We start from the raw sequence: 27,883 nt of genomic DNA on the forward strand, positions 1-27,883 counted from the left end.
CATGGGTTTTCTCCGGGCACTCCGGTTTCCTCCCACATCCCAAAAACATGCATGGTAGGGTAATTGACAACTCCAAATTGCCCGGAGGTATGAATGTGAGTGCGAATGGTTGTTTGTTTGTATGTGCCCTGCGATTGGCTGGCAACCAGTTCAGGGTGTACCCCGCCTCCTGCCCGATGACAGCAGGGATAGGCTCCAGCACGCCCGCGACCCTAGTGAGGAGAAGTGGCTCAGAAAATGGATGGATGGAAGCTTGCATCATTGTTTAGTCATATTAATCAAGTAATTGGTCTGCAGCTTTTCAGTTGGATAAGATAAATGACAATAGTCACTGACTGATTGTAGAGAATATATAAATAATACTTAAATAAGACTTTTGCAGTCATAAAACGTTTTTTTTATTATACTTTTTATTTATTTACTTTAAATTTTAGATTGTTAACTTGTTTTTCAATGATTAGTGATTCAAGTTGTGAAAGAAAACTTGATCAGAATGTGTGAACCGTCGCAAAACATTGCATTGGTGTGAAAGAAATACATATTAATAATACATATTTTGTATGTTCCACCTTATATACAGTTTATGGGGCATTTGTTTAAGAATTCTCACGTTGTTTTAGCCACGCCCAAAAAAAATCAGGAATACTAAAATGGTGAAAATTAGCTAACGCTATATCTCCACAATTCAGTACTACATTTTTCTGAGTCTTTGCATGTTTTCAGCAATTATCTTCAAACGTATCATGTATTTAGAAACGAATCTCTGAATTAACTTTACAAGGTCTTTAATACAGTCTTCCTACCTGCTCCAATGCACTGGCTATAAAGTAATGATCATAAGCATGTAATGATCAACAGTATAACGAAGATAAATAAGATAATAGACCACTACAACTCCACTAACACACCCAAAGTTAAGTGTTAGTTACACGTGATTGTATTTGCACGTGGAGCTCATAAATATCACATATAATCCATCCATCCCTTTTCTGAGCCACTTCTCCTCACTAGGATCGCGGGCGTGCTGGAGCCCATCCCAGCTATCATCGGGCAGGAGGCGGGCTACACCCTGAACTGGTTGCCAGCCGATCGCAGATCACATATAATAAGCCTTAAAAAACATTTGTTGCAGGTTACTTAAATGTTCTAGTTAAGTTGACGAGAGTTGCATCAATACACAACCTTATGAACAATACCCAAATCAAGGCCAAAAACTCAAATAATAGAGCAGCCCCTACTCCAGTTCCTTGTGTGTATGCTATTATGTCCTATTTTGCCTGTTGTAACAGAGACCTTTGTTCCTTCACTGAGGTGATAAAAAGACCAAGGTGCGTGCATGTCCCCCAGTGGAATATTTTCAAACTCAAACATAGTCAATAGCATGGCCGGGAAACATGTGTTTGTTTTATGTGGATTACTGCTTTTCATTTCAATCCAGAGAACTGTGTCTGTTGACGGTAAAGATTTATCACTTATTTCATAATAATTCATTTAAAATTATAGTTGACTATTTATAATTCCAGGATGACATACAGGTGTTAACACCAAAGGCTGAACACAAAATTTGTCTTAATTGTTTGTAATTATTGGAATCTTTCAAGTCCACATCTGGATGTTACTCACTCACTGTTTCTTTCCTCTCTAAAGAGGAAGAGCTCCATGCCAGTTACTGGAACAACAAAGGGAAGCAAGCGCTTCACACTGCCCTCAACATTCAGCCTAATCTCCACCAAGCCAAGAACATCATCCTCTTCTTGGGGGACGGTGAGTTGAGGGAAGATATTATCTCCCTAATTAAAGAGCCTCTTGGAATTACTATGTAAAAGTTCAATCACCGTGGTACAGTACAGTTCTCAAAAAAGTGATTAAATTAGTGTGAACTAAATAGCCCAAAAAGGAAGTTATTATGGCAGAGGGAGGTGACTTTTTGACTTGTTATATAAATTGCTTGGGGAAAAAAAAAAGACTAAATATTTTTGAAGGTATTTTTTATCTTAGATTTGGAGCATTTCCAATGAGTGAGTTCTGATAGCTTTGTCGAGAACAGAAACCTTGGGGTCACAGTATCCATGCTCAATATTAATTGGGTAATATCTATAAAATGGATTGTCTGTTTTCTATTCACTTGTGGCTCCATTAAGGGGCAATTCAAGTTTTATTTCTTTGTTTCTTTAGTCCAATAAGGTCAACAATACTGCAATATGTCCCTTCGAAGGAATAATACTATTGGAGCTGTGTAGAGTTCATAAAGTGCAATGGCACCCTTGTGGCGTGGTTGTCGATGTTATCGATAATTCAGGTTTCCCACCCACTTCCAGGTATGGGACTAACAACAGTTACTGCTGCCCGCATTCTCAAAGGCCAAATGGCAGGGCGGTCTGGAGAAGAGACCAGTCTGGTCATGGATACCTTCCCTCACCTGGCATTGTCTAAGGTCAGTGCACTCATCATAACTCAGGTTACAAATACAGGATGCTGTTCATTTAAAACCTAGATACAGAGTTTATATGCATAGGGCTCATAGAGACAAAAAAAAAAAAAGAAAACTCAAGCATGAAGCAAAAGGACATAATCTTGCACAAGGAAACAGAAATCAGAAGCAACACATTAAGACAAAAACTGAAATCTAAACTGAGAGAACAAAAAGTCCCTTAATCTAAGGTCAAAGAATGAATAAAAGGACAAAGAGGTAAAAATATGTTTTTTTAAAATCCCAAACTGTTCATGACACATGTCCACAAAGTACAACGTACTATGACAATACCTTGGTTAATACCAACTGAAACTACTAAAGTGGAAGTACCACAGACATTTTTTAGAGTTGTGAAAATAAATCTCTCCAAAAACTAGGATACTATTGACATTTTTACACTAGATACAATTTAAAATTTGTTGAACTCATTCATTTACTCATCTTCCGTACCGCTCATCCTCATAGGGTCACGGGTGTGCTGGAGCCCATCCCAGCTAACTTTGGGCGAGAGGCGGGGTACACCCTGAACTGGTCGCCAGCCAATCGCAGGGCACATATAAATAAACAACCGTTCGCACCTACGGGCAATTTAGAGCTTTCATTTAACCTAGCATGCATGTTTTTGGGATGTGGGATGTGGGAGGAAACCGGAGTACCCAAAGAAAACCCACACAGGCGAGGGCGGATTTGGACCCGGGTCCTCAGAACTGTGAGGCGGATGTGCTAACCAGTCGTCCACCGTGCCGCCTACTTGTTGAACTTGCTTTCTAATATCAACATGACGATATGACCAGATTTTTTTGTGTTTTGCCTTGCAGACATACAATGTAGACCAACAAATGCCAGATAGTGCTGGCACAGCCACTGCATACTTATGTGGAGTGAAGGCTAACTATGGCACCTTGGGAGTAACTGCTGCTACCCCAAGGTACAACTGCAGTGCCACCTATGGTAATGAAGTCAAATCTGTGCTGTATCGGGCCAAGCAAGCAGGTAAAATGAGATTTTGCTATTTCCCACTCTCGGTCTAATTCAAATGCACTGTGTTTACACTGCGCCAAATCACTTGAAACATGGCTTTTAACCTCATCCAGTATATTTTGATATAACACTGGCGGCAGTGGCGGGTTGTGCATTTGGACTAACCCGACTTAGTCCACCTCTTAATCACGTTGTGATCATAGAAATCTATACTATACAAAACGCAATGTAGCAGCATGTAAGTGTGCCAATTACATTTTCTGGAGCAGTTTAGAATCAATATTTATTTCATAACATGACCAAAAAAAAAAAAACATTTTAAAATAAAATACCTCATGCTCACCAGAGATGCTGATTACTAAATGTATTCATGTGTGCACAAAAAGACGTGTTTTGCTTGTCAAACTTGGCCATCAAAGGATGGAAAAATGCTGACTTTGCTTCTGAGGCAAATTTGAAATCTGATTGGTTTAAGAAAAAGTCCCGTTATCAATAAAATTTAAGATAGATCGTCCAGCACTACTGATTCTGAAGCTCATGGGCAGATTAGATTTACATGACAACTGAAATCTAACTGGACTTTTGTCTCCTACATCCACATACAGTAACGGAAGCGGTGCAACCAAGAGTGATGCTACGAATTGAAGAGAATAGACTTCGGAGAATAAATTCAATTTCATGGAATTTGGGTTGTAAACTTAGGTCAGTGCTTCTGACAGGGTTTCGGCCAGTGAAGAAGTCCTTCCAAGCCCTGGCTGATGCTTGACTTTGGCGCAGGCAAGCGTGGGTTCAGTTCCCAATCAGCATCTATTTCAAACAGCATATCCAAGAGTAGTACAGTATAGTCTTCTTCTCGCATCCACTGTGAGCCGCAACAGCAAACCAATAAAAGAAAAAGAAGTCAAGGATGACAACATCCATTAATGTGTAGCTGTATTTCAGTTTTTATAAGAGAGCAGATGGAAAATGAATCCAAGATAATAACCCTGTATTCAGAGAACGCAAGAAAAAAATTGCTGCACAAGGGGAACACGTCAAATCATTTGAGTCATCTCACCACCAAGAATTGCATACACATGCAAGGCTTTTAGATTTAAAATTAAATATATCACTGTCAATTGTAATTGCATTTTGTGGTTTCTTGCCTGCATATAAAATAATTTTGTTATTGCTGTTTACTATTTTAAATGTGCAAAACGTACTGCTGGTTTTATATATATTTTGTACTCAAATTAAAACTTGGTGGTGTGATAATTTGGGTCACATAATTTTGACTGTCTTTACTATAAATTCTTCCATGTTGCAGGTGATTAACGTGTGCGGGAATTAAAAAAAAAGAATGCTTCTAAAATTGTACAATGTATGCCCAGTTCAGAGAGACTAAGAGGGGACAAAATGTTAAAAGGTGGATGACAGAGCAATGTACATATTGATAGCCAGTGTTTGCAATAAGAGCGGGATGTGATTTTTAGGTGCCATAATTGACAGGGGCCCGAGGCCCATTCCAGACAGGGCACCTTGTGGCATTGAAGCAGTCTCTCTTTTTCTTTCTTTTTTTCCAGTTGGTGCCCAAAACCCTGGCGGCACCCTGACAATAGCAGAATCAACAGTAGTGACAGTACCATATCATGATATGAAATGCAAAGTAAAATGACAATCTCCCAACAACTCCTACTGCTACTACTGTAATTCTAAAGTTAAATGAAGGATTGCTGTTTTTTTGCAACAGATTGGCATATCACAGAAAAATACCTCCATAGAATTTATATTGGGTACGCTCAGCTACTATACTGTATGTATTCACATAACAACAACTTGTTTTTGTTTCAGGAAAATCAGTTGGGATTGTGACTACAACCCGAGTGCAGCATGCATCTCCAGGTGCAAACTATGCTCACACTGCCAACCGAGGTTGGTACGCTGACTCGGATCTCACCTCTGAGGCCGTCGTAAATGGTTGTCGAGATATCTCGTACCAGCTTGTTCACAACGTTGAGATAAATGTAAGTTTTAAAGCAGAGAACATTGATAATTTCACTTTAATTGTCTCAGTTATTTACCACGACATGATCTTCATCCTCATTTATACTTCAAAAAACAAAGTATAAAAAAAATAATGGAAATTGCTCACGTCCTTTTCAAGGTCATACTTGGGGGTGGTCGAGTTTACATGTTTCCCAGAAACATGCAAGACCCAGAATATCCCAGCGTTAAAGGAGATCGAAATGATAGACAAAACCTTATTGATGAGTGGCTAAAGACTAAAAAGGTAAAGGGTCTGTTTTATATATACGCTTGTGTGCAATGTCCTTACCATTAAACATTTTAACATTCATTACAATCTGCAACTTCTTTCATGAGTTTATTAGTGTACTTTTCATGGCCAACAGAACGCGAAATATGTTTGGAACAAAAAGCAACTTGATGCTGTCAATCCTGTGAATACAGACTTCCTGATGGGTAAGTACAGTACACAAACATCAAGCTTACATTGTGCACGTTTGTTGATGATTCATTTATTAATAAATTCAAACTTGTCATGCTCATATTAAAAGCTGTCCTATTTGTCCTTAAACAGTTATTATTCTCAACTTCTTTAGGCCTTTTTGAGCCCAAGGACTGTCGCTATGAGCTGGAGCGCAATCCGTTAACAGATCCATCTTTAACTGAGATGACAGAGAAAGCTATTGAGATTCTTAGCAAAAACCCAAAAGGATATTTCCTTTTCGTGGAAGATAAGTATAATTGTTTGACATCCAATACAACCACAAAATATAGATATGATACAGATCATTGCAATACATGATGTGAGTAAACAGGTTATTCCAGAAAGATTTTGAAAAACTGACAATTTAATTTATAGTTTTCTGTTAAGTTTTCAAGAAAAAAATTAATTTGACTGGTCTTGCTCAACAATCAGCCTTTCACGTCTACATGATATTTTATTATTCAAATCATGTCATATACAGTACATTATTTTGCTGTGTTTGGCGCAACCCTGTTGAAGGTAGTCGGACTCCTGCTGAACATAGTAAAAATAATTTCTAAATTCATCCTTTATGATTTAAAAAAGAAAGTTCAATTTTATTTGAATACTAATTTAATTTGAGTATTCGCTAATTTACAGTAACACGGTTGAAAGTAACAGAGTTGAGAATCAATACTATTATTAGAGTTTTTGCTCAAGATTCCATGCAAGCTGTGTGAGCAGCTATGCTTACTGGTCAAGAATAAACAAACAAAATCCAATGAAAAAAAATGGATTTCAAACTTATTTGATCTGTTATGTTTGATATGGCCGGCACAGTGACCAACTGGTTAGCACATCTGCCTCACAGTTCTGGGGACCGGTGTTCAAATCCACCTGTGTGGCGTTTGCATGTTCTCCCTGTGCCTGGGTGGGTTTTCTCCGGGCACTCCGGTTTCCTCCCACATCCCAAAAACATGCGTGGTAGGTTGATTGAAGACTCTAAATTGCCCGTAGGTGTGAAAATGAGTGCGAATGGTTGTTTGTTTCTACGTGCCCTGCGATTGGCTGGCGACCATTTCAGGGTGTACCCCGCCTCCCGCCCGGTGATAGCTGGGATAGGCTCCAGCAGCCCGCGACCCTTGTGAGGATAAGCGGTAAAGATCATGGATGGATGGATGGATGTTTGATATGTAATTTGGTCCGGTACAGTTAAATTTTGTTTTAGGACAACTGATTTACATAATAAGAGTATGTTTGAGTATTGTGTGCAGGGATTATTTTAAAATTTCATGGGGTGGTTCTGGAACGATGCCCCAAACACATTTGTGATCCCGAGGGTTATTTGTCTTTGTCATTCAAGTGGAAGAATAGACCATGGACACCATGGCGGGAGGGCCAAAAGAGCTCTCACTGAGGCTATTGAGTTTGATCGAGCCATTGGGCGAGCAGCTGAACTCACAAGTGAGCTGGACACCCTCTCAATAGTCACTGCAGACCACTCGCACGTCTTCTCCTTTGGTGGCAATTCACCCAGGGGAAACCCCGTTTTAGGTGATGCTTTTACTGTACAGTGTACAGGGGTTGAGTGGAAAAAACACTTTCTGATACTAGTTTATCACTTGATCCACAGGGATTTCCAGCGACGTTGCTGAGGACAACAAGCGCTTTACAATTGCTGGATATGCAAATGGTCCAGGGTACCAGTTTTACAATGGAACTCGTCCAGATGTAAATGAGACAATTTCAAGTAAGTGGACTGTCAGAAGGCCTTTTATAGAGGACAAAGTAATATAGTAGCTCCATCTTGTGGTGTAAGATGTGGAGCCCTGGATATTGGGTGCAGCATTTCCCAATCTTTATTGAGCCAATGCAACCATTTTACATCAAGAAAAGTCTCATGGCACAGCATGAAACAAAAACGTTACAAAAGTTAATACATAAAGTATGCCTACAGTATGTATGCTTTTGATGTGATTTATACCATAAAGGGTTAGACCAACAATTCTGTCTGTATGTGCTTCAGAAACTTCCGGAGTCCAGTTAACCTAATCCACTTTTCGTATCTCCTTCAGTGGATGATATGTACCGTCAACAGGCTACAGTGCCTCTCAATTCAGAGACCCACAGCATCGAGGATGTAGCCATCTATGCCAAAGGTCCAATGTCACACCTCTTCCATGGGGTCCATGAACAGAACTACATTGCCCATGTGATGGCTTACGCGGCTTGTCTGCCGCCTTACGAGGACTGCAAACTCACCCCTCCCAACCACGCTGGATCCTTCTACCCCAGCCTGCTACTCCTCCTCATTGGCCTCATTATTTTCTCTGGCTTCTCGTTGTAATTGTGACCGACATTACTTGTTATTCTAACAATGTTATGGATAGGCTACTGTCTATAGTGGTAAAACCCACTACAAATGGCATTTCAAGTAATGTGTATTTATTGACATTATAATGACTGTGTGTTATGACATTCAAATTCGATGTCAGTGTTGCCAAAAGCCATTGCTTTCAATACACCATTTTTCATGTGAAATAATTGTAATTATTTTTCTACACATTTTGAATAACCTGTACATGTTAAATCCATCCATTCATCTTCTATACCGCTTATCTTCACTAGGGTTGCGGCTGTGCTGGTGCCTATCTCAGTTGCCGTCAGGCGAGAAACGGGGTACACCCTGGACTGGTCACTGGCCAATCGCAGGATATGCAGACAAACAAACATTCACATTCACACCTAACAATTCAGAGCAAGGGGTCACCGAACTTTGTGAAAAGCTACTTCTTGGGATTTTGTTAGTAACACATTTCTAACAGACTTGCTCAAAATATATTAAATTAAAAGTTATTGTTAAGAATTGATGTATTCATCTTTGGAAAGACATGCACTGATCATGTTTATGAGTTCTCATTGATTTATGTGTGACGTAAACGTTAAATTAAAAAAAAATGGTCGAATGAGGACACTGGTAGGCGGGACATCCGTATCCGCCATCAAAAGTGAAGGCTAGTTTCTTTTGGAGGGAAGTGTCATAGATAAGAACATAGGGTAGATATGACACGCCCCTCCCAAACTGCGTGCCTTTGGGTACGCTGGGCTAGTAGGGGCAAACTCGTCGGCGCATTCCATATGTGGACGGCAAGAAAATATTAACATCAAGGATACCGACACATTCTGCCGCATACGGTTGCGCGCAACGGCGGACACTTACGACAAGGAAGTGAGAATAACCTTTCACCGGTAAGAATATTATATTTGGACTTTGTTTTCAAATGCTCTCTATTAATATAAAAGTTTTTTTATTGACACACAAGTGAACCACTTAAGAATCGGCTAAATAAATTAGCAAGTTACGACTCAGTTTCAATGTCCATGCATTGTCTTGTATGGGAACGTCGCCTCTGCCAACATGGCCGCTACGTTGGCACGTCGTTTAGGTGACTTCCGTAGCCGCGCTGACTGGCGGATCTAGTCTTTTATTCAAATCTAGTTTTTTTTCAAATCAAGTTTTATCGAAAAGCTGCCATAATATCAATTACAGAGGTGTAAGACGACCTTGCATTTAATTGTGTAATCAAGGCACATGGCAATTATATTGAACTTCTGAATGATTATGTCGAAAAGCCAACTTTTTGGTTTTTAAGTTAGCCTGTTAGCTGCAATTGTATTATCGCGATCATGTTGCTGCACGGGTGTAAATAGTCCCACCGTGAAGATGCTAATAACTGAGAATTGATGTATGTTTTGAACGAATGTGACCATGGATCGGAAGAAAAGGAGAATGGAGAGTCAACTGTGTGCAGCAGTGAACAATGGAGAACCTAGGTGATGTACACGTACTCTTTTTGTTTTTCCTAAAGATGCCTGCCTCGTGGCTCGAGTCCAATTCGGACAAATATTTTGTACGTCATTTCGTCGATTTTACGTTTTCCCGGCCTTTGTCAAATTGCCCTTTGGGTGACGTATAATGAGGGTAAGAGGGAGGTCGGTCGGTCGGATAAATTACTGGTCCCATAGATACTTGTGGGGAGAAATACGTATTATGTTGGCGATGCTGAATGATTTGACTTCTATAATTCTGTGTGGGTAAAAAACAAAAACAAACCAGCCCATGACATGATGTGGAGTATTTTTCGGTAAGAGCGTCATCAGAAGTGTCATCAGGGGCGATTCTAGGTTTTAGAGATGCTCAACTCCCGGCCAGGAAAGATACATTTAACTGTTTTGTACATTTTAACGTCATTTAATTCCAGCATTTATTAAATTTAAGCACAGCACCTTTTGGAAAAGTCTGTGACAAATCCATCAAATCTGACAAAGGTTATTTAAATGCTGAACCACCGCAAAAGAGGAATGGATTGCATTTATAAAAGCAACATATTTTTACTATACTAATTTCCCTTAAAGTGAGTACTAAAAATAAAACAAAATAGACCTTGGACTCGATTTTTTTTTACTTCTATATGATATGCAAGGCTGCGATTGGCTGGCAACCAGTTCAGGGTGTACCCCGCCTCCTGCCCGATGATAGCAGGGATAGGCTCCAAGCACGCCCGCGACCCGCGTGAGGAGAAGCAGCTCAGAAAATGGATGGATGGATGGATGATATGCAAGGCACAAGTTGGAAAACACATGAACATAAATTGACTTTTGTGAATACTTTGAATGCTAATACAGTATTTAAAATCCTCTATTTGCTCCTCCCTCTCTCTTTGTCCTAATAGGAGTTAGAATGTTGAATTGGCCTCCAGTCAGTTAAGCTTGTCACTCGCACCTTGGCTTTAATATTAACATGTGCCCATGACACAACAGGTAGCTTCACTCATTTCATTTCAAGCAGAGGACAGCGGTGCTGTCTCTGACCAGCTGCAACATTTCCTAACAAGAAAAACAAACAAAAGCAAAAACGCCCGCTAACTTCTACTCAACAAAAGAAACGGTGAGCTATGATTAAATGCAGCAGACGTGAAGAATGATAATGATAATAGTGTGTTAGTATTGTGGGGTAGAAGCTAAGAAATGTTCCCCATATCCTGGTATAAGACAGGTACTTAACACCACGACTGAAGAGACTGTATATAACTGGAGCGGGAAGGCAGCATATTGCTCTGTGCAGAAAGTGATCTCAGAACATGGTCAGGCAGAGGTGGGAGGGATTGGAACAAATAATTTTGGAGGCAAGGGGGGTGCTGTATTTTTGGTGTTCCAATATTATGTTTCAACCAAGTAAGTACTGTATGTTCATGCACTTTTCTAGCTTGTTTATAAAGGATATGGGCTAGAAACGACTATGGCCAACATTCAGGGTCCATAATTTTTCTTATTCGTTCACGCATGTCACGGCATTTACTACCTTGATGCTGCATTGTCATTTCCTGAATGATAAAGTTGGTGTGTAATGTTGCTGTTGTCCCAGACGAAGTTTTTTTTTTTTCTTCCATTCATTCATCCAAGTGTGCATTTTCTACAAAGCTTATCGTCTTTAGGGTCACAAGTGACCTGGAGCCTATCACAGCTGACTTTGGGCTAGAGGCGGTACAACCTGGTCTGGTTGCCAGTCAATCGTAGGGCACATAGAGGAACGATCATTAACACTCACATTCACACCTAAGGACATGGATTCTTTAATTTACCTAACATACATGGTTTTAGACATGGGAAGAGGACCCCGTACCCGGAGCAAACCTACACAAGCACGAGGAGAACATGCAAACAAAGGCAGGAACCGATATTCGAACCCCGAATCTCAGATCTGTGAAGCAGGCGTGCTGACGACCCCACTGTGCCTGTGCCATAAGTGTGATGCATTGCCAAAAGCAAATCACTTAATTAACAAAATCTATAGTAAGATTCATGTTTTAGAAAATGTAAGCAGGACAAGAATGTCAGAATCATACCTTCTGGATCTTTGTTACAGGACCTATTGCACATTTGTATGTCTCATGAACCAACGCCTTAATTCTGATGATGTGTCGATTAGCGTGTCCTCTCTGAATTTGAGAAATGATGAAATATGACTAGTTGTAATAGGTCTCTCTTCATCTTCAGATCTGTGAAGCTACTTCTGTCCCAGGGTGCAATCCCAGACCTTGTGGGGAGTAAGGGGGTGGCTGCAATACATTTGGCTGTGGGCAAAGAGACTGAAAAGAACATGCGATGCTTGAAACTGCTACTGCAACATGGTGCAGACCCAAATGTTAAGTGAGTGACACATAGTGCTCTATGTTGGACCAGCCTTTTGTGAGTTTACAACATAATCAACATTGTGGACAGCAAAGAATTAATTTAATTGTATAGGGGAACATGTTCCCTTACTGTGGATATGACAATAAACACTTTACATGGTTAACTGATTGAACATGTATGTATTTGTCATAAGATGCTATTTAATTAGTTAGTTGATTATATTTCATGGCAATATTTTACAACCCTTTGAGTTTTTATATTACCAGCAAAAAAGAAAAGTAATTTTGCTGTTTTCCTCACAGATCATCAGATGGCCTAACTCCCCTTCACGTAGCTGCAATTTGGGGATGCTATCAGAATCTGAAGCTGCTTTTGATGAATGGTGGGAATCCCAACATAAAAGATAAGGTAAGAAGGTCTACCTATATTTGGCCACAGAATGTACACAATCTCTTAAAACACTTCTTCATTCATGCAGGAAGGAAATACACCAGTGCACCTAGCAGAACAAGAGGACAACAGAAGGTGTGCTCAGGTTTTACAGGAGTATCTGTGCAGCTCTGTGGGCACGGAAGAGGAGGACCTACCTCAATTCAAATACTGTAAGAAAATGTTTTTGAAAAAATAAGCTTACAAATTATTTTTTGTTTAAATGTTAAAAAAAAAACTGTTACGGCATAAAAGGGATACAGATTTTCCATTCTGCTTGACCTAACAGCCGAACAGGACAAAAAAAAAAAAAAAGAAAAAAAAAATTCATTTATGCACCACTCAACTACAAAACAGTACAATATACAGTGGACCCCTGTTATTGGCGGGAGATGTGAATAATTGACGCCCCCCCTAAAGGTGATAGAATTTGTGATAAGGATAAAGTCATAACTGCTTATATTAATAGTTTAAACAACAACAATACCACAATCTGTGATCCTTAAAGACTAATAGAATGGATGAATGGAAACATCTTTAAACATTGCTGTACTCTTAAAAATGCAGTACTGTACAATACACAAAACAGCTTATGGCAAATCATCAGTGTCTGCTTTGCTTGCTCTGTGTAGTCAAGGCGTTTCCTACTCTCCATTTGACTTCCGTACTTCCGGTAGCATGTTACAAAAATAAGAGTATCCAAAAACAAACTTCCTCCTCAGCCTCAGTATTCACCACGCCACCAGTCTACGTATAAACAAAACAGGGAGAGAGGCGGACTGGGCTACATGCGAACCACCGCATAGAGATTAATAAACGTATTGTATCGAACTGGGTTAGGTTGTGTGCTATTCTTATTTGTTACTGTAGGAGGGGTTTTAGCGAGCCATGTCTTGGTCTGTTTTGTTGAGCGTGGATTTTCCAATGTGTGTTTGAACGCATCACCGCTGCCGCCGTGTCACTGTGGTTTAAAACTCGGCACGCTATTTTGCAAACAAACATAACATTGCTGGTTGATTGAATTTGATAGTTTATGCATGGACAATAGTTTAGATTTCTATTTTGTGAATGTACTTGTATAGATGTTTTTTCTTGGATGCTACTTACATATTTATATTTCCTATATCCACTATTGCTACTGAAATCAGAATCAGAATCATCTTTATTTGCCAAGTATGTCCAAAACACACAAGGAATTTGCCTCCGGTAGTTGGAGCCGCTCTAGTACAACAGACAGTCAATTTACAGAACACTGATGGAAATTTCCCCATTGTGGGACTAATAAAGGTAATTGTATCTTCCATCCATCCCAAAAACATGTGTGGTAGGTTAATTGAAGACTAAATTGCCCGTAGGTGTGAATGTGAGTGTGAATGGTTGTTTGTTTATTATGTGCCCTGCGGTTGGCTGGCGACCAGTTCAGGGTCTACCCCGCCTCCCGCCCGAAGATAGCTGGGATAGGCTCCAGCGACCCTTGTGAGGATAAGTGGTAGAGAAAATGGATGGATGGATAGTCAGTCACAAATTTACTAGAAGAAAAAAAGCAGAAGAAAAAAATATGGAATTGCTCAATTCCGAGGAAACAAGTATGGAATCAGCATGTAATTTTCAGTTCTAAAACAAACACCTAGATCAGATTGAATGAGCTCATTAGTCAGCAATTAAATAAGAGTGTTTGCACCTTGGAGAGCTGTTGCACCAAGTTGATTGACATGAATAGTGACTCGAACATGAGAGATGTCAGTTGAAACAAAGGAGAGAATTTTGAAAGTTCTTCAAGAAGGTAAAACATCACAGAATGTTGCAGAAGATGTTGGTTGTTGCCACTCAGCAGTGTCTAAAATCTGGACGAAGTACAGACACAATGGGAGGGTTGTAAAAGGGAAGCATCCTGTAGACCAAGGAAGACCTCCAAGCATCAAGATAGAAAACTTAAAGCAATATGTCTTGAAAACAGAAAATGCACAACAAAACAAATGAGGTACAAATGGGCGGAAACTGGAGTCAACAGTGTTCGAACTGTAAGCAACCACCTAAAGGAAATTGCATTTACATTCAGAAAAGCCAAACGAAAGCCATCCTTAACACCAAAACCAAAAAAACAAGGCCAGAGTGGGCTGAAGAAAAGCAATTGTGGGTGATTGGAGGAAAGTGATATTCAGTGATGAATCGCAAATCTGCATTGGGCAAGGTGATGATGCTGGAACTTTTGTTGGCTGCCATTCCAATGAGATATATGAAGATGACTGCCTGAAGAAAACATGCACATTTCCAGTCATTGATCATATGGGGTTGCATGTGAGATAAAGGCACAGGGAAGATGGAAGTCATTACTTCTTCAATAAATGCACACGTTTACATAGATATTTTGAACACTTATGATTCCATCAATTGAAAAGATATTTGGCGATTACATTTTTCAAGATGTAATCGCCAAGATGTTTCTTGCCATTGAGCAAAAACCATAAAAACCTTCCTTCAAGAAAGACAATTACAATGTCATGGCCTACAAATAGTCTGGATCTCTATCCAGTCAAAAATCTGTGGTGAAAATTAAAATGGTATATGATAAGGCTCCAACCTGCAAAGCTGAGGTGGTAACAGCAATCAGAGGACGTTGGAGCAAGATTGATGAACAATGCTGTCTGTCACTGGATAAATCCATGCCTCAGAGCCTCTAAGCTGTTATAAAATCCAGAGGTGGTGAACCAAAGTACTAGTGGTGTAGTGTTGTTGTAGTGTTTTTCATGATTCAATATTTTTTTCCTCAGTATTGAGCGATTCTATATATATATTTTCTTTCCTCGACTAGCTCCAAAAAGGAAATTGGCTGATTACAACAATATTCTTTCTTGCTTTGTTTTGTGTTTCTTAAAGCCAGAAGGTTGTTATTTTGAATGAAAATTGTTTTGTGGAACGAAGCATCAATGATTTTCAAATTATCATCCTCCAGGAGCGGTGATTCCATAATTTTTGCGGGGGGTTGTATAACTAGTGGCGCTGATGAAAATGTGATCAGGAAATTTATAGCTAAACTTCCTCAGCACTCTACTGTGACAGTCATCAGTTTCCTCTTTATCTTTTATCTCTCCATAGCAGTATATTCCGACCACACAGACACATCTGGCTATCCTGAATCTGGCGACAGCTTCACTTCCCAGTCGTCTATGATCAGTGACCTTGGTGAAGCCCCTTTAAGCAGCACAAGGCGGTCATCATTTTTTATCAACTCGAACATAAATGGAAGGACACTTTGCAAAGAAATAATGTATAACAAACTCTTTGATGGGGACAGTGAACCACAACATAATCCGAACTGTACCACTTTCTTACACTGGACATCTGAAGATGCCTCACTTTTATCAAGTACTCGCATGTCTACAGCGGGACCCACAATACCATTTCCAAAGGGGAATGATTTGTTCGCTGAGGATGATGTGCTTTTGTCAAAGGGGGGTGTACTTAATCTACCCACAACAAATGGACGAATCACTCCCACCAAACTAGACATGCTTACCACATATCTGTCCAGACGACCGAACCGTAAAAGTGTCAGTTTCTGTAATGTCGATGAATATTTTCCTGTTTTCAGCCCAGAATCTCCCACAAAGATGCCGGCCGTTGATGGTACACAGTGTAATGGAAGCATGTCTTTCAACCTTTCTGAGTACTCTAGCTTCCTGGATTCAGAACGATTGGCAACTGTTCTACCACAGCAGGGCATAGATGTCACCTCACCAGACCATGTCTTTGTTTTCTGCCGGGAGATTAGTGAAAGCACAGACGAAGACCTGGAGAAAACAGTCATTAATCACTGTACTTTGCAACATAGTGATTGTAAGGGGGATGCGGGTGTCAAAGAAGCTCAAGAGAATATAGAACAGCCTGCACATTGTAGTGGAGCCAGCATTAGCAGTGGAGGCAGCAGTAGTTATAGTAGTTGTGAAAGTGACCATTTCAGCAGTGCACTGGATATTTTCATGCATCCTAAACAGCCATCTCTATCGGAAGAAACTACCAAATATGCTGATAGAGATGTCGCTCAAGATGAACCTCCACTTGATGTGTTTAAACTTGATAAACAGAGCTTGACTGAGGATAATTATCTAAGCAATAATGTGGCTAAGGTTTTCATTGATTCTGCTGTAATTGCTTTAAGTGAAGCAGACCACCCATTGGAAGACATTCAGTTAGGGAATCCAGCTGAAGGCCAAGAACAATTTACACCAAGTCCATTTGTAACAGGCCGGACAAAATCGAGGCAGAGTCGCTGCTCACTTAACACTAGCAGAACCCCCGAGAGCCTCTTAAGCACCTCTTGTCTATTTGAGGAGACTTTATGGGAACCAATACGAACTCGGCAAGCAACTCCCAGGTTTCAGAAAAACATCTCCTATAGTTCACCACGTGCTCAATGCTACACATCGTCAAATTCAAAGAGTAGCACAGGACCAGACTCCTTTCCCAGAGACTACCCAGATACTCAGTCCAGCACCCTGAGAACAGGTTCATGTGTGATCTTGAGCCAGCCTGATACACTTATCCTCCCCAAAAGCATCAGTGACACATTTGTTGAGTCACAGAGTCTTTGTGACACAGTTATTCTAGAGGAAAATCACGATTCCTCAATGGATTTCTATGAAATAAATCTTGCGGAGGTTATCCAAGCCCTCCAAGGACAAGAGTTTGGACTTTCTGAAGGTAGGGATTTTTTGACAGATGATGTGACAAGTACGGATGAGGCAACAAAGAAGGCAAATGATCCACCTGAAGTACGTTACCAGCAACAGGAAGACGTCAGGATTACGGGGGACGCTAGCTCTCAGAGGGCATCTGTTTCGTCTTCATCCAGCTCCAGCTATTTTTCCCCAAGGAGGTCAAGGGAAGACTCAGACCTTCCGTGCACTCCAGGGACCGGATGCACTCCCAGATACAGCATGAGTCGGCTGTCAACTCACTGCAGGTCACAGCACCTGGCCAACCTGTCTTACACCCCTGGAGGGCGTCCGCACATTGAGGATGCAGATGAACCCGTGGAGTACCTTTACACTGATACGGAGCAGGGTCACAAACTTATTGAGGCCCACATTCCACCTACGGCTAATACCTCATGCAACTCCAGCATGAGTACCACTAGCAGTGAAGACACCATCATCTATGACTGGCGCTCCATGCATGCCGATATACGAGACTGCAAGGAAAACCGGAAGCCATCGGAGATCCCCAATAACAAGAAGGTCAATGAGGTTAAGTGCAGATTGTTGCTAGAGACTGATGGGATAACGGATAAGGAGCTCAGACGGAGGTTAATAGAGCTGGGGGAGAGTCCTGGCCCTATTAGCCGTCGAAGCAGGCCAGTCTACATACGAAGGCTGTGCCGCCTGTTGCAGGGGTCAAACTCTAAACCATCACAGCATGAAGATCAAGTGGAACAGCCACAAACTGGTATCAGTATTGTCATACTGTAAAATTGTCATTTTGATTTAGTTGCTGTATCTTAACAATCTTGTTTTGGTTTCCCTTTTTCTGTGTGTAGCACCTTCAGGTTATACCGCAGAACTAAATCTGGCCCTGAAAACGTTTAAGCTGCCTAACTGTCAGGATGACGAGCAGGCCTTGTGCCAACAATTTGACCAACCGGATCAGAACAGAAAGTGGAGAGAGGGCATTATCAAGTCCAGCTTTAACTACCTGCTGCTCGACCCAAGGTGATATTCAGGATTCACTCTTAAAAACGATATCTCTAGAACAAAATACCCCCTGAAATTCACCACTGTTCAATGTTTTCTCCATGTGCGGATAATGGCTCTCCCTATGGTTCGCTGGATTCCTAAAGCTTTAGAAATTGCTTTTGTAACCCCTTTTCAGACTGATAGATGTCAATTTCTTCATTTCTCAACTGTTCAGGAATTTCTTTGGATCGTGTCAATTTGTTGCAGCTTTTTTTAGATCTTTTGTCTGACTTGATTTTGTCGGGACATATTCTGTTTAAGTGATTTCTTATTAAACAGGTCTCGAGGAAATCAGCCTGGGGTATGATCAGTGTAAATTAACAAAAAATTGTGATTAGCCACAATTAATTCATGATTTAACAAGTGGGGTAATTTTTCACACAGGGCCAGGTAACTGAATATTCTTTTTCCTTAATAAATAAAATCACCATTTAAAAACAGAATTTTAAGTTAACTTGGGTTATGTTTGAAGATATTTACATTTGTTTGATGATCTTAAACATTAAAGTGGGGAAACTATCAAAAAATATTAGAATTTAAGAAGGTGGGGCAATACTTTTTCATGGAACTGTAGGCCATCTGGATGTCAGAGACAAATTAATTAAGACAAATCAGTAGAGAATTATATTACAGTATTTTAGACCTAGACATTTGTCCTGTACAATCACTTTTGAGGTTTATTTTACTGATGGATTTTAATGAGATAAAATTTAATTTATTTTCCTGTGCTTTTTTTCTGTCAGAGTGACAAACAATCTTCCATTCCGGAGTCATAGCATGACTCCACAGGAGTGTTTCCAGACATTTGTCAATGCCATCTTTTATGTGGGAAAAGGAAAACGCTCACGCCCCTACAGTCATCTTTATGAGGCGTTGGAGTTCTACAAAGGGGATAAAACCTCTAAGGTAAAGTCCTAACAATAAATTTAATGTGAATAATTATATTTTAAATAATTTCACTCATCTGAAATGTAGAGTACATTGTATTCAGAAGTTGAAAAGTCGCCAACACTCACATCTATTATAAATATTAGGGCTTCAACGATTATTTTCATAATCGAGTAATCCGTTGATTATTTTTTGATTAATTAATGAATCGGACAAAAAACATTTTTAAATTTCCATCCGTTTATTCAAGAACAGTCATCATTTCTAATTGACAGTGCAGAAAAGTGCACAAACAGGTTGCTGCAAGTAACAAAAAACATGAATAATTAAAAAAAACTAAAAACTCTATTTCCATTTAAGCTGGGACGCTGTGTAAAACGAATAAAAACAGAATACAATGATTTTCAAATCCCTTTCAACCTATATTCAATTGAATAGACTACAAAAACAAGATATTTAATGTTCAAGCTGATGAACGTTAGTTTAAAAAAAAAAAAAAAAAAAAACATTCCTCATTTTGAATTTGATGCCTCTAGCACGTACCAAAAAGCTGGGACAAGAGCATGTTTATCACTCTGTTACATCGCCTTTCCCTTTAACAACACTCAATAAGCGTTTGGGAAGTGAGGATACTAGTTGTTGAAGCTTTGTAGGTGGAATTCGTTCCCATTTTTGCTTGATGTACAATTTCAGTTGCTCAGAAGTCCGAAGTCTCCATTGTCATAATTTGTGTTTCATAATGTGCTACATATTTTCAGTGGGAGACAGGTCTGGACTGCTTACAGGCCAGTCTTGTGCTCACACTCTTTTACTACAAAGCCACGCTGTTGTAACACGTGCAGAATATGGCTTGGCATTTTCTTGCTGAAGTAAGCAGGGATGTCCCTGAAGAAGACGTTGCTTGGATGGCAGCATATGTTTGTTTATGTACTTTTCAGCATTAATGGTGCCTTCACAGATGTGCAAGTTACCCATGGCATGGGCACTAACACACCCCCATACCATCACAGATGTTGGCTTTTGAACTTTGCGCTGTTAACAAGTCAGATGGTCCTTTTCCTCTTTGGCCCAGAGGACACGACATCCATGATTTCCCAAAACAATGAGAAATATGGATTTGTGAGGGGGGGGTTTGTACTTTAGAGCAGGGAATAGACTTCAAGTTAAAATTATTTATTTTCATGCCCAGTTATACCGTAGTGAGTATGTATACCATTAGTACATTCCTAGCACTCTTCATTTGTTTGCTATGGATTAGTATTTCTATTTTTGGGTTTATTAGTTCAAGCAACACACGTTATGGACACTTTAACTTTGTCTCTTCAAAAATGCCTTTGTTCTCCAACCATCTGTTGGAATTTGAAGAACGATTCATTAAATGCTGGCATGCAGTTTTCCCGTGTCCCCATAGATGGTTATCGTACAAGTTAATCGTTTAATTCTTTGTTTTACGTGTCAGTTTTACTGTAAACTACAGCCGGGAGTGACAATAAACATCTTGAAGCAATAATGTTTTACCTCTTATTTGGAATTGACTGCTATCTGTCAAAATGCACATACCCACTCTGAAAAAAAATCACTAAAAAGACATATCTTCTTTGAAGGCGAGGTACTGTGCAATCCTATCACTCACTTCCCCTTGAATGTACAGGTAGATGGGAACACTTGTTTATTTGCCTCCTGCATCGCAGGACCTGCAATATGGCTATTGTGCACACGTACGTAGAGATGATGATCTCAAACGATATATTGCACAGCTCTACAACACATATATTCCGACATCAACAATAAGTGATGTCGGACAAAGCACAGAATATTTACACGACAACCGCTTGAACAGTTAATGGGCAAAAAAAGATGTAAATACAAAAACTTATTCTTTAGTCTTGCTAGACATAAGGTTATTAGGAATCCCACATGCGATCCTGGCAGGACATGTCTTACTCCAGGACACACGCCGCTGCACTATGATTGGGTGCTGTATCCCGGTAGAGCCTGCTTCCAGAGGGGAAAAGAAGTATGTGATTTAAGTGTGGCGGCATTAATATACACTAACCCTAACCCACCTTAATCCCAGCCTTAACCCATCCTAATCCGCTTTAGCCCTAACCCTAAACCTAACTATAACAAACTTCTTTGTTTTTATTTTGTACAACTGTGATACAGTACACATTTGGCATGGTCATCTCGTTATGTATGTGTAGCCGGCCCGTCCCACGATGCAGGAGCCAATCATGTTGCAGCGGGTCATGTTTTTCCAGGAACTCGCGTGGGATTCCTAATAATGCAGGCAAACTACACTATACCTGCTCTTCCATTATTAACGAGATAGCGCTAATGTAAGTTTAATGAACTCTTCATGCTCGTCAAGATGGACAATACAAGGTGATTATACACCAAGCACGAGCAGAGGCTAACGCTAAATTTCCTCACTTCAAAACAGAATAAAGGAGGATTCCGTGGTGACTTACCCTGTTGTTGAACTATGCGCTACAGTATCTGTGGTTTATGGATGAATACATCACCTGCTAAACTCATGTGAGCCCCGTAACATAGTGTGAGACTGACATAGAGTATTAATTGCATGACACAACAAATCAATGATGAAATTCATTGCCAACACTTTTAATGATCAATTGTTATTGATCTTATAGGTTTGTTTTTAGTGTCCGAATAAATCTAAATGAAATACTGTATTGATGTAACAATTACTTTCAACTTTGTGACAGAAACTGTGCCCCAAAGTGCAGCAAATACTTCAGGTATGGAATGCTGAGCAGGGCGTCATCTCACTGCATTGCTTCCAGAACGTCATTCCAGTGGAGGCTTACACAAGAGAGGCCTGCATGGTGGAGGCAATCGGTAAGTGGAAGAAGGAACCCGCTCTTTGTATTATGCTTGCAAAATGCCCTTGCTGATGTCTACTATGAGGTGTTTAGTTTCAGGTAGTTTTCATACTGTTGGTGTGTGATTGTGGGAAAAAAAGTTCTTAGAATGTAACTAATTTTGGTGGAGGAAAGTCAAGGTTACTGTCATGTTACATGCAAATCATAACCCATCAAGCAGTTTGTTATGAAATCCAGTTTGTCAACCTTACTCCCTCCTTCTATTCATGTCCCAGGGTTGAAGATGCTCACGAACCTGAAGCGTGGGGATTTCTATGGTGTGGTGTCAAATTGGCAGCTGAAGAAAAAGCGTGAGCTGGGTGTCCATCTGCTTTATCGGGCCATGCAGATATTTTTGGCTGAAGGTGAGCGACAGCTCCGGCCAGCAGACATCAGACAGTAATAAGCAAACAGAAAATAGACTTCTTGACACAAACTCAAATTCAAACTTAAACTATTTGTGATGGCCTTTGATCCCGATGATCCTTGAACAAAACCTGGAATTACTTTATTGTTGGGAACATATGAGGACAGACATCTACTCCAGTGATTTCCAACCTTTATGGAGCCAAGGCACATATTTTACAATTGAAAAATCTCACAGCACACCAAGAAACAAAAATGTCACAAAAAGTGGATTAATGAATTACTGTATGTACTTTCTGCCATCTCATAGAAGAGCATTCATTTGTTCTGTCTGTCACTATGCCTCACTGGCATAAATAGATGAACAAAGATACATCATTTCTTGTAAATAAGTAATTTTTTGAGCAATTATGTAAAATTTTATGATTTCCCACGGCACACTAATGTGCCCCAGCACACTGGTTGAGAATCACTGATCTACACTCTCTCACACGCACGCACGGACGCACGCACGCAAAACAGTATTCTGTTTTTATTTGTTAAACACAACGTCCCAACTTCATTGGAATTGGGGTTGTGTGTGTGTGTGTGTATCTCTCTCTCTCTCTCTCTCTCTCTCTCTCTCTCTCTCTCTCTCTCTCTCATATATATATATATATATATATATATATATATACACACACACACACACAGTGGGTACGGAAAGTTTCCACAACACCTTAAATTTTTCGCCATTTGTTAAAATCATTTAAGTTCATTTTCCTCATTAATGTACACACAGACCCCATATTGACAGAAAAAAAATTTAATTGTTGAAATTTTTGCTGATTTATTAAAAAAGTATTCAGACCCTTTGCCGTGACACTCATATTTAACTCGGGGGGGGGGGGGGGGGGGGGGGTGCATTGGTCCCTACGGCCCCCAACGGGTGGCCATTTGTCGGCGTCTCGGTGGGGCCGGCGGAGCGCCCTGGGTCCCTTGGTGTGGGACGTGTCCCGTCCACCGGGCTGCTCTCAGGTGGACCCCTGGGCCTGATCCCGCCCCTCGATTGATTGGGTGGGGTCCTCAGCCTCCGCGGTACGGGCACAGCAATTACAGGACACTTCTGTCAGTCTTTGTGCATGTAAAACGGTATCAATTCACTTGCATGTGTCCGAAGGCACACACCCCTGGGACTCTTTCACTGGGTGTGGGGTAACGCACTTACTGTGACAAATAACTCATGAATATGCAAATCGCTTGTGTATCCCCTCACTTATACTCTCTTTCTATAGACTTTTATAATTTACATAGTCAATCCCACCGCACTTCAGTTGTACAGCCGGGTTCATGACCCTTGTCCTGCATGCTTCTTCTCCTGTCCTTGTCCTGTTCTAGCTTGTCCTGTCCTTCCCTCACATTGTGTAGCACTCCAGGCACATGCAACATTCATATTTAATCTTTCATTGTTGTAGATAAACTTTTCTCATCTTGTTTACAATTAGTGCTTTGTCTTTTGTCTTCGTTTGTCTCTCTCCCCTCTAGAAACTTTGTTCTATTCGACTCTGATTCTCAATAAACTTCAATTATAATACTAAGAAACCACAGCGGAAGCTTAAAAACTCCACTGTGACACAGTAAAAAACTGTTCCGGCATAAAAGGGATACAGATCCTCCATTCTGATTGACCTAACAGCCGAACGGGACCAAAAAAATACAATTGTAAGCGGTATGTGTGGACAAATCCAGGTACTGCTCATCACCTGTCCAATACAGTCCCACCAGTGAAGCATGGTGGTGGCAGCATCATGCTGTTTTTCAGCTGCAGGGACAGGACGACTGGTTGCAATCAAAGGAAAGAAGAATGCGGCCAAGTACAGGGATATCCTGGACGAAAACCATCTCCATAGTGCTCAGGACCTCAGACTCGGCCGAAAGTTCACCTTCCAACAAGACAATAACACTTAGCACACAGCTAAAACAGCTGTTCCTGAATGGCCCAGCCAGAGCCCTGACTTAAACCCAATTGAGCATCTCTGGAGAGACCTGAAAATGGCTGTCCTCCAACGTTCACATCCAACCTGACAGAACTGGAGAAGATCTGCAAGGAGGAATGGCTGATGATCCCCAAATCCATCCATCCATTTTCTGAGCCGCTTATCCTCACTAGGGTCACGGGAGTGCTGGAGCCTATCCCAGCTAACTTCGGGCAGGAGGCGGGGTACACCATGTAGTGTTTGCCAACCAATCGCAGGGCACACATAAACAACCATTCGCACTCACATTCACACCTACGGGCAAATTAGAGTCTTCAATCAACCTACCACGCTTGTTTTTGGGATTTCCTCCCACATCCCCAAATCCAGGTGTGAAAAACTTGATGCATCATTCCCAGAAAGACTCATGGCTGTATTAGCTCAAAAGGGTGCTTATACTAAACACTGAGCAAAGGGTCTGAATACTTATGGCTGTTTGATATTTCAGTTTTTCTTTTTGAATAAATCTGCAAAAATCTCAACAATTCATTTTTTTTTCTGTCAATATGGGGTGCTGTGTGTACATTGAGAAAAAAATGAACTTAAATGATTTTAGCAAATGGCTGCAATATAACAGTGAACATTTTAAGGGGTTCTGAATACTTTCCGTACCCACTGTATGTATATATTTTTATCTATGTGTCTAACTCATACTGCCCCCACGTGGTCAACCTGCGCACAACAGTCCGTAGCACAATATGCATTAAAGGAGAAAGTGACAAAAAAATATTTTTCATTCCATTTAATTACATTACTGTATGTTTAATATTATCGATGGCTATTTTTCTCAGAAACAATACAAACGTGGCACGGTGGACGACTGGTTAGCACATCTGCCTCACAGTTCTGATGGCTGGGGTTCAAATCCCGGCCCCGCCTGTGTGGAGTTTGCATGTTCTCCCCATGCCTGCGTGGGTTTTCTCCGGGTACTCCCGTTTCCTCCCACATCCCCAAAACATGCCGGGTAGGGTAATTGAAGACTCTAAATTGCCCTTTGGTGTGAATGTGAGTGGGAATGGTTTGTTTGTTTGTTTGTATGTGCCCTGCGATTAGCTGGCAATGTACCCTGCCTCCTGCCCGATGGTACCTGGGATAGGTACCATCGGGCAGGCCCGCTACCCTGGTAAGGATAAGCGGAATGGAAGATGAGATGACATTACAAACATTTTGTGTTGTTGTTTTATTTGGGTGACTGGTTCATGGCGTCTTTTGGGTGCTTTGAGTTGGGTCAAGGAATGAATTAAACTCACATCACAAGGCACCACTATGTATGGATTATTGCATAATTGTATTCTGATATTAAAGATGATTGGCAAAATATTGCAATTTTATATCGTTACTGCACAATTCCCACCCCTAAGTAGTAGTCTGGAGTGTACCAACCAACCAAAGTGAAACATTGATTGCATAGATTTCTAACTTTAGATTATGAAGCACGCAGACTTTCTTTTTATCATATTTATAAAAACATACATTGTGCATGGTTCTGCTTTTATGAATCTCATTCATAAAATATAGGCACTAGGACAGAGTCTTGGTTCCATTGCCAGAATTAACCATTCATGGATGTACACACATACTCAATTAGTGGTTCGCTGGTTTGAATGCTGCCTGGTCTGCCAACCATGTCACTAATTATGTTCCATGGGCAAGGTTTTCTTCCGATAGCCGAGCAGATGTCATCAGATTATTCGCGCAACATGAATTCATTCTGTAGATCACAAATTGCATCACATTTATTACAAAACATTGTCATTCGCTTGAATCACTAACATCGGCAGCATCGGTTGTAGAAAAAAAAAAAAAAATTCAATTGTTTATTCAATGACAGCAATACCATTATGGGGCAGTGTAATCATCTCAACCATCATATGAAATGCTTTGTTTTGGTTTACAGTATATTTCTTCATGTTTCCTAATTTAACCTGCTAGTTCCTAGAAGAGAAACCATTTCAATTTGTTGGAATGTTGGAATATTGAGATGTGTATAAAGCTAGCTGGTACTAGCAACAGTGTTTTTTTGGGGGCTGGGGATTGTTGTACCAGTATTGGCTGAAATGTGAAATGATTTGTTTACATTTTTTGAGTTGTATGTTGTATCGCTATTTTTTTAGTAAGATCCCACTATACACTACGTTAGAGGACTTGATAACCCCCGGGCGCTTCAGCTACCCCCTGCTCCAGTGTGTGTGTTCACTGTGATGGGTAAAATGCAGAGGACAAATTTCATGTGAATGCATGCATGTTCATGACAATAAAGGTGACTCTTCTTCTACTGTAATACAAATTGTCACTGATGACAACATGAATGTTTATGTACATCAAAGCATGTGATCATGAAGGGGAGTTGGTCTTAGACCATACTGACAATATTGTTTAATAATCTGATGTCATGTGTGATGTCAAGCATAATCAATTCCCCGAATTCTTTGTTTTTTTGTCATGACTTTGATTGTAAAACAGATTTCTTTTCATCGTGATTACCGATTGTACTCTTTCTACCATGTTCTTGTTCAACTTTCAATCTTTTAATTTGTATAAAGGAGAACAAAAAACAAGACTTGAACTAGATGGTGTGCTTTTGTTGTGCCGTAATTTATGTAGTTCCACTAGTGGCCAACAGATGTCACACATTTGTACCTAGAACCATAGCTGTTATCGTGTTACAAGCAGGTGTACTGTTAACATAGCAAACAAACAGTGTTAATGATATTATAAACAAGCCTTCATTTTGGTATTCATAATAATACTAAGCTGTTTTTAATCACAATGGTCATACATTGTCAACTCATTTTAAATGTTTTCTAATATAACTGACCGAGTGTGCTCGCCTTTCATCTGGATTGTTTTCCCTTGACCTAATGCAGGGATAAATCCAAGCAGAGATGCATATTGGTCTGAATAGTTTTCCATGTTGAAACCCAAAGATAAATATATTGTACATTAAGGGTTGTACAGACTAGTTGGTTTGTCAACTTACTACTCCACGTTGACGTTTGGAGTGTGACGTCGACTCGTCGCAAATCATGTTTTTGGCTTCAGGAGAAGGCAGAACCTCTTGCAGCATCAAATGAGTGCATAGTGCGCTGAATGAAATTATTACATATTAATTGATTTAAATTATCTTCCATTTCTGAATGTGCAACTTTGGTATGTGAGGGAGAACCTGTAAGGGGGGGCCAGGCTTGAGCGGGAGTTTGAACAACTTTTTGACGCCAACACTGTTAAGAGTCTTGATTATTTGCAAATTCCCGCCATGCAGAACCCACAGCTGTGGTGGTCCCAGAACAAAGACAAGTTTCCTCATTTGGCCAAGTTGTGCAAACTTTACCTGGCTGTCCCAGTGGTAAGCCCGCAGAAGGAGAGGATATTTATCTCTGGCTGGAAATACCATCACACAACAGCGAGTGAGCCATGTCAATACTCGTGTTCCAATTGTGGGTGAATATAGA

At 40.4% G+C, this 27,883-nt stretch overlaps 2 protein-coding genes across 6 annotated transcripts; both read left to right on the forward strand.

The window, feature by feature from the left end:
- The first annotated feature begins 1,381 nt into the window (after window positions 1-1,381).
- LOC133406223 (alkaline phosphatase-like) lies at window positions 1,382-8,282 on the forward strand. The gene is made up of 11 exons (XM_061683665.1): window positions 1,382-1,457; window positions 1,648-1,764; window positions 2,319-2,434; window positions 3,292-3,466; window positions 5,285-5,457; window positions 5,598-5,723; window positions 5,845-5,914; window positions 6,055-6,193; window positions 7,285-7,475; window positions 7,555-7,671; window positions 7,997-8,282. The coding sequence occupies exons 1-11, from the start codon at window positions 1,382-1,384 to the stop codon at window positions 8,266-8,268; spliced, it is 1,572 nt and encodes a 523-aa protein (XP_061539649.1). The 3' UTR covers window positions 8,269-8,282.
- Window positions 8,283-9,449: 1,167 nt separating this feature from the next.
- Window positions 9,450-26,928, forward strand: LOC133406699 (ankyrin repeat and LEM domain-containing protein 1-like). Of its 5 annotated transcripts, none has more exons than XM_061684511.1 (10): window positions 9,450-9,755; window positions 11,979-12,131; window positions 12,419-12,524; window positions 12,595-12,718; window positions 15,642-17,990; window positions 18,082-18,253; window positions 19,021-19,183; window positions 21,895-22,027; window positions 22,287-22,415; window positions 23,941-26,928. In XM_061684511.1, exons 1-10 carry the CDS (start codon window positions 9,691-9,693, stop codon window positions 23,985-23,987), a joined length of 3,441 nt encoding a protein of 1,146 aa, XP_061540495.1. In that variant the 5' UTR covers window positions 9,450-9,690; the 3' UTR covers window positions 23,988-26,928. The 5 variants fall into 5 exon arrangements, with proteins under 5 accessions (XP_061540495.1, XP_061540496.1, XP_061540500.1 ...); XM_061684512.1 differs by having other exon boundaries at window positions 15,645-17,990; XM_061684516.1 differs by lacking the exon at window positions 15,642-17,990.
- The last annotated feature ends 955 nt before the right edge of the window (window positions 26,929-27,883 follow it).

This window comes from Phycodurus eques, chromosome 8 (assembly GCF_024500275.1).
Source record: "Phycodurus eques isolate BA_2022a chromosome 8, UOR_Pequ_1.1, whole genome shotgun sequence".
Lineage (NCBI taxonomy): Eukaryota > Metazoa > Chordata > Actinopteri > Syngnathiformes > Syngnathidae > Phycodurus > Phycodurus eques.

Bases quoted from the DNA above. Each gene is read 5' to 3' on its own strand.
- LOC133406223 (XM_061683665.1), top strand. From the start codon at position 1,382: ATGGCCGGGAAACATGTGTTTGTTTTATGTGGATTACTGCTTTTCATT. The intron at 1,765-2,318 runs GTGAGTTGAGGG...ACCCACTTCCAG, and splicing joins CATCCTCTTCTTGGGGGACG to GTATGGGACTAACAACAGTT. The intron at 7,476-7,554 runs GTGATGCTTTTA...CTTGATCCACAG, and splicing joins CAGGGGAAACCCCGTTTTAG to GGATTTCCAGCGACGTTGCT.
- LOC133406699 (XM_061684511.1), top strand. From the start codon at position 9,691: ATGGATCGGAAGAAAAGGAGAATGGAGAGTCAACTGTGTGCAGCAGTG. The intron at 19,184-21,894 runs GTAAAGTCCTAA...ACTTTGTGACAG, and splicing joins AAGGGGATAAAACCTCTAAG to AAACTGTGCCCCAAAGTGCA. The intron at 22,028-22,286 runs GTAAGTGGAAGA...TTCATGTCCCAG, and splicing joins CTGCATGGTGGAGGCAATCG to GGTTGAAGATGCTCACGAAC.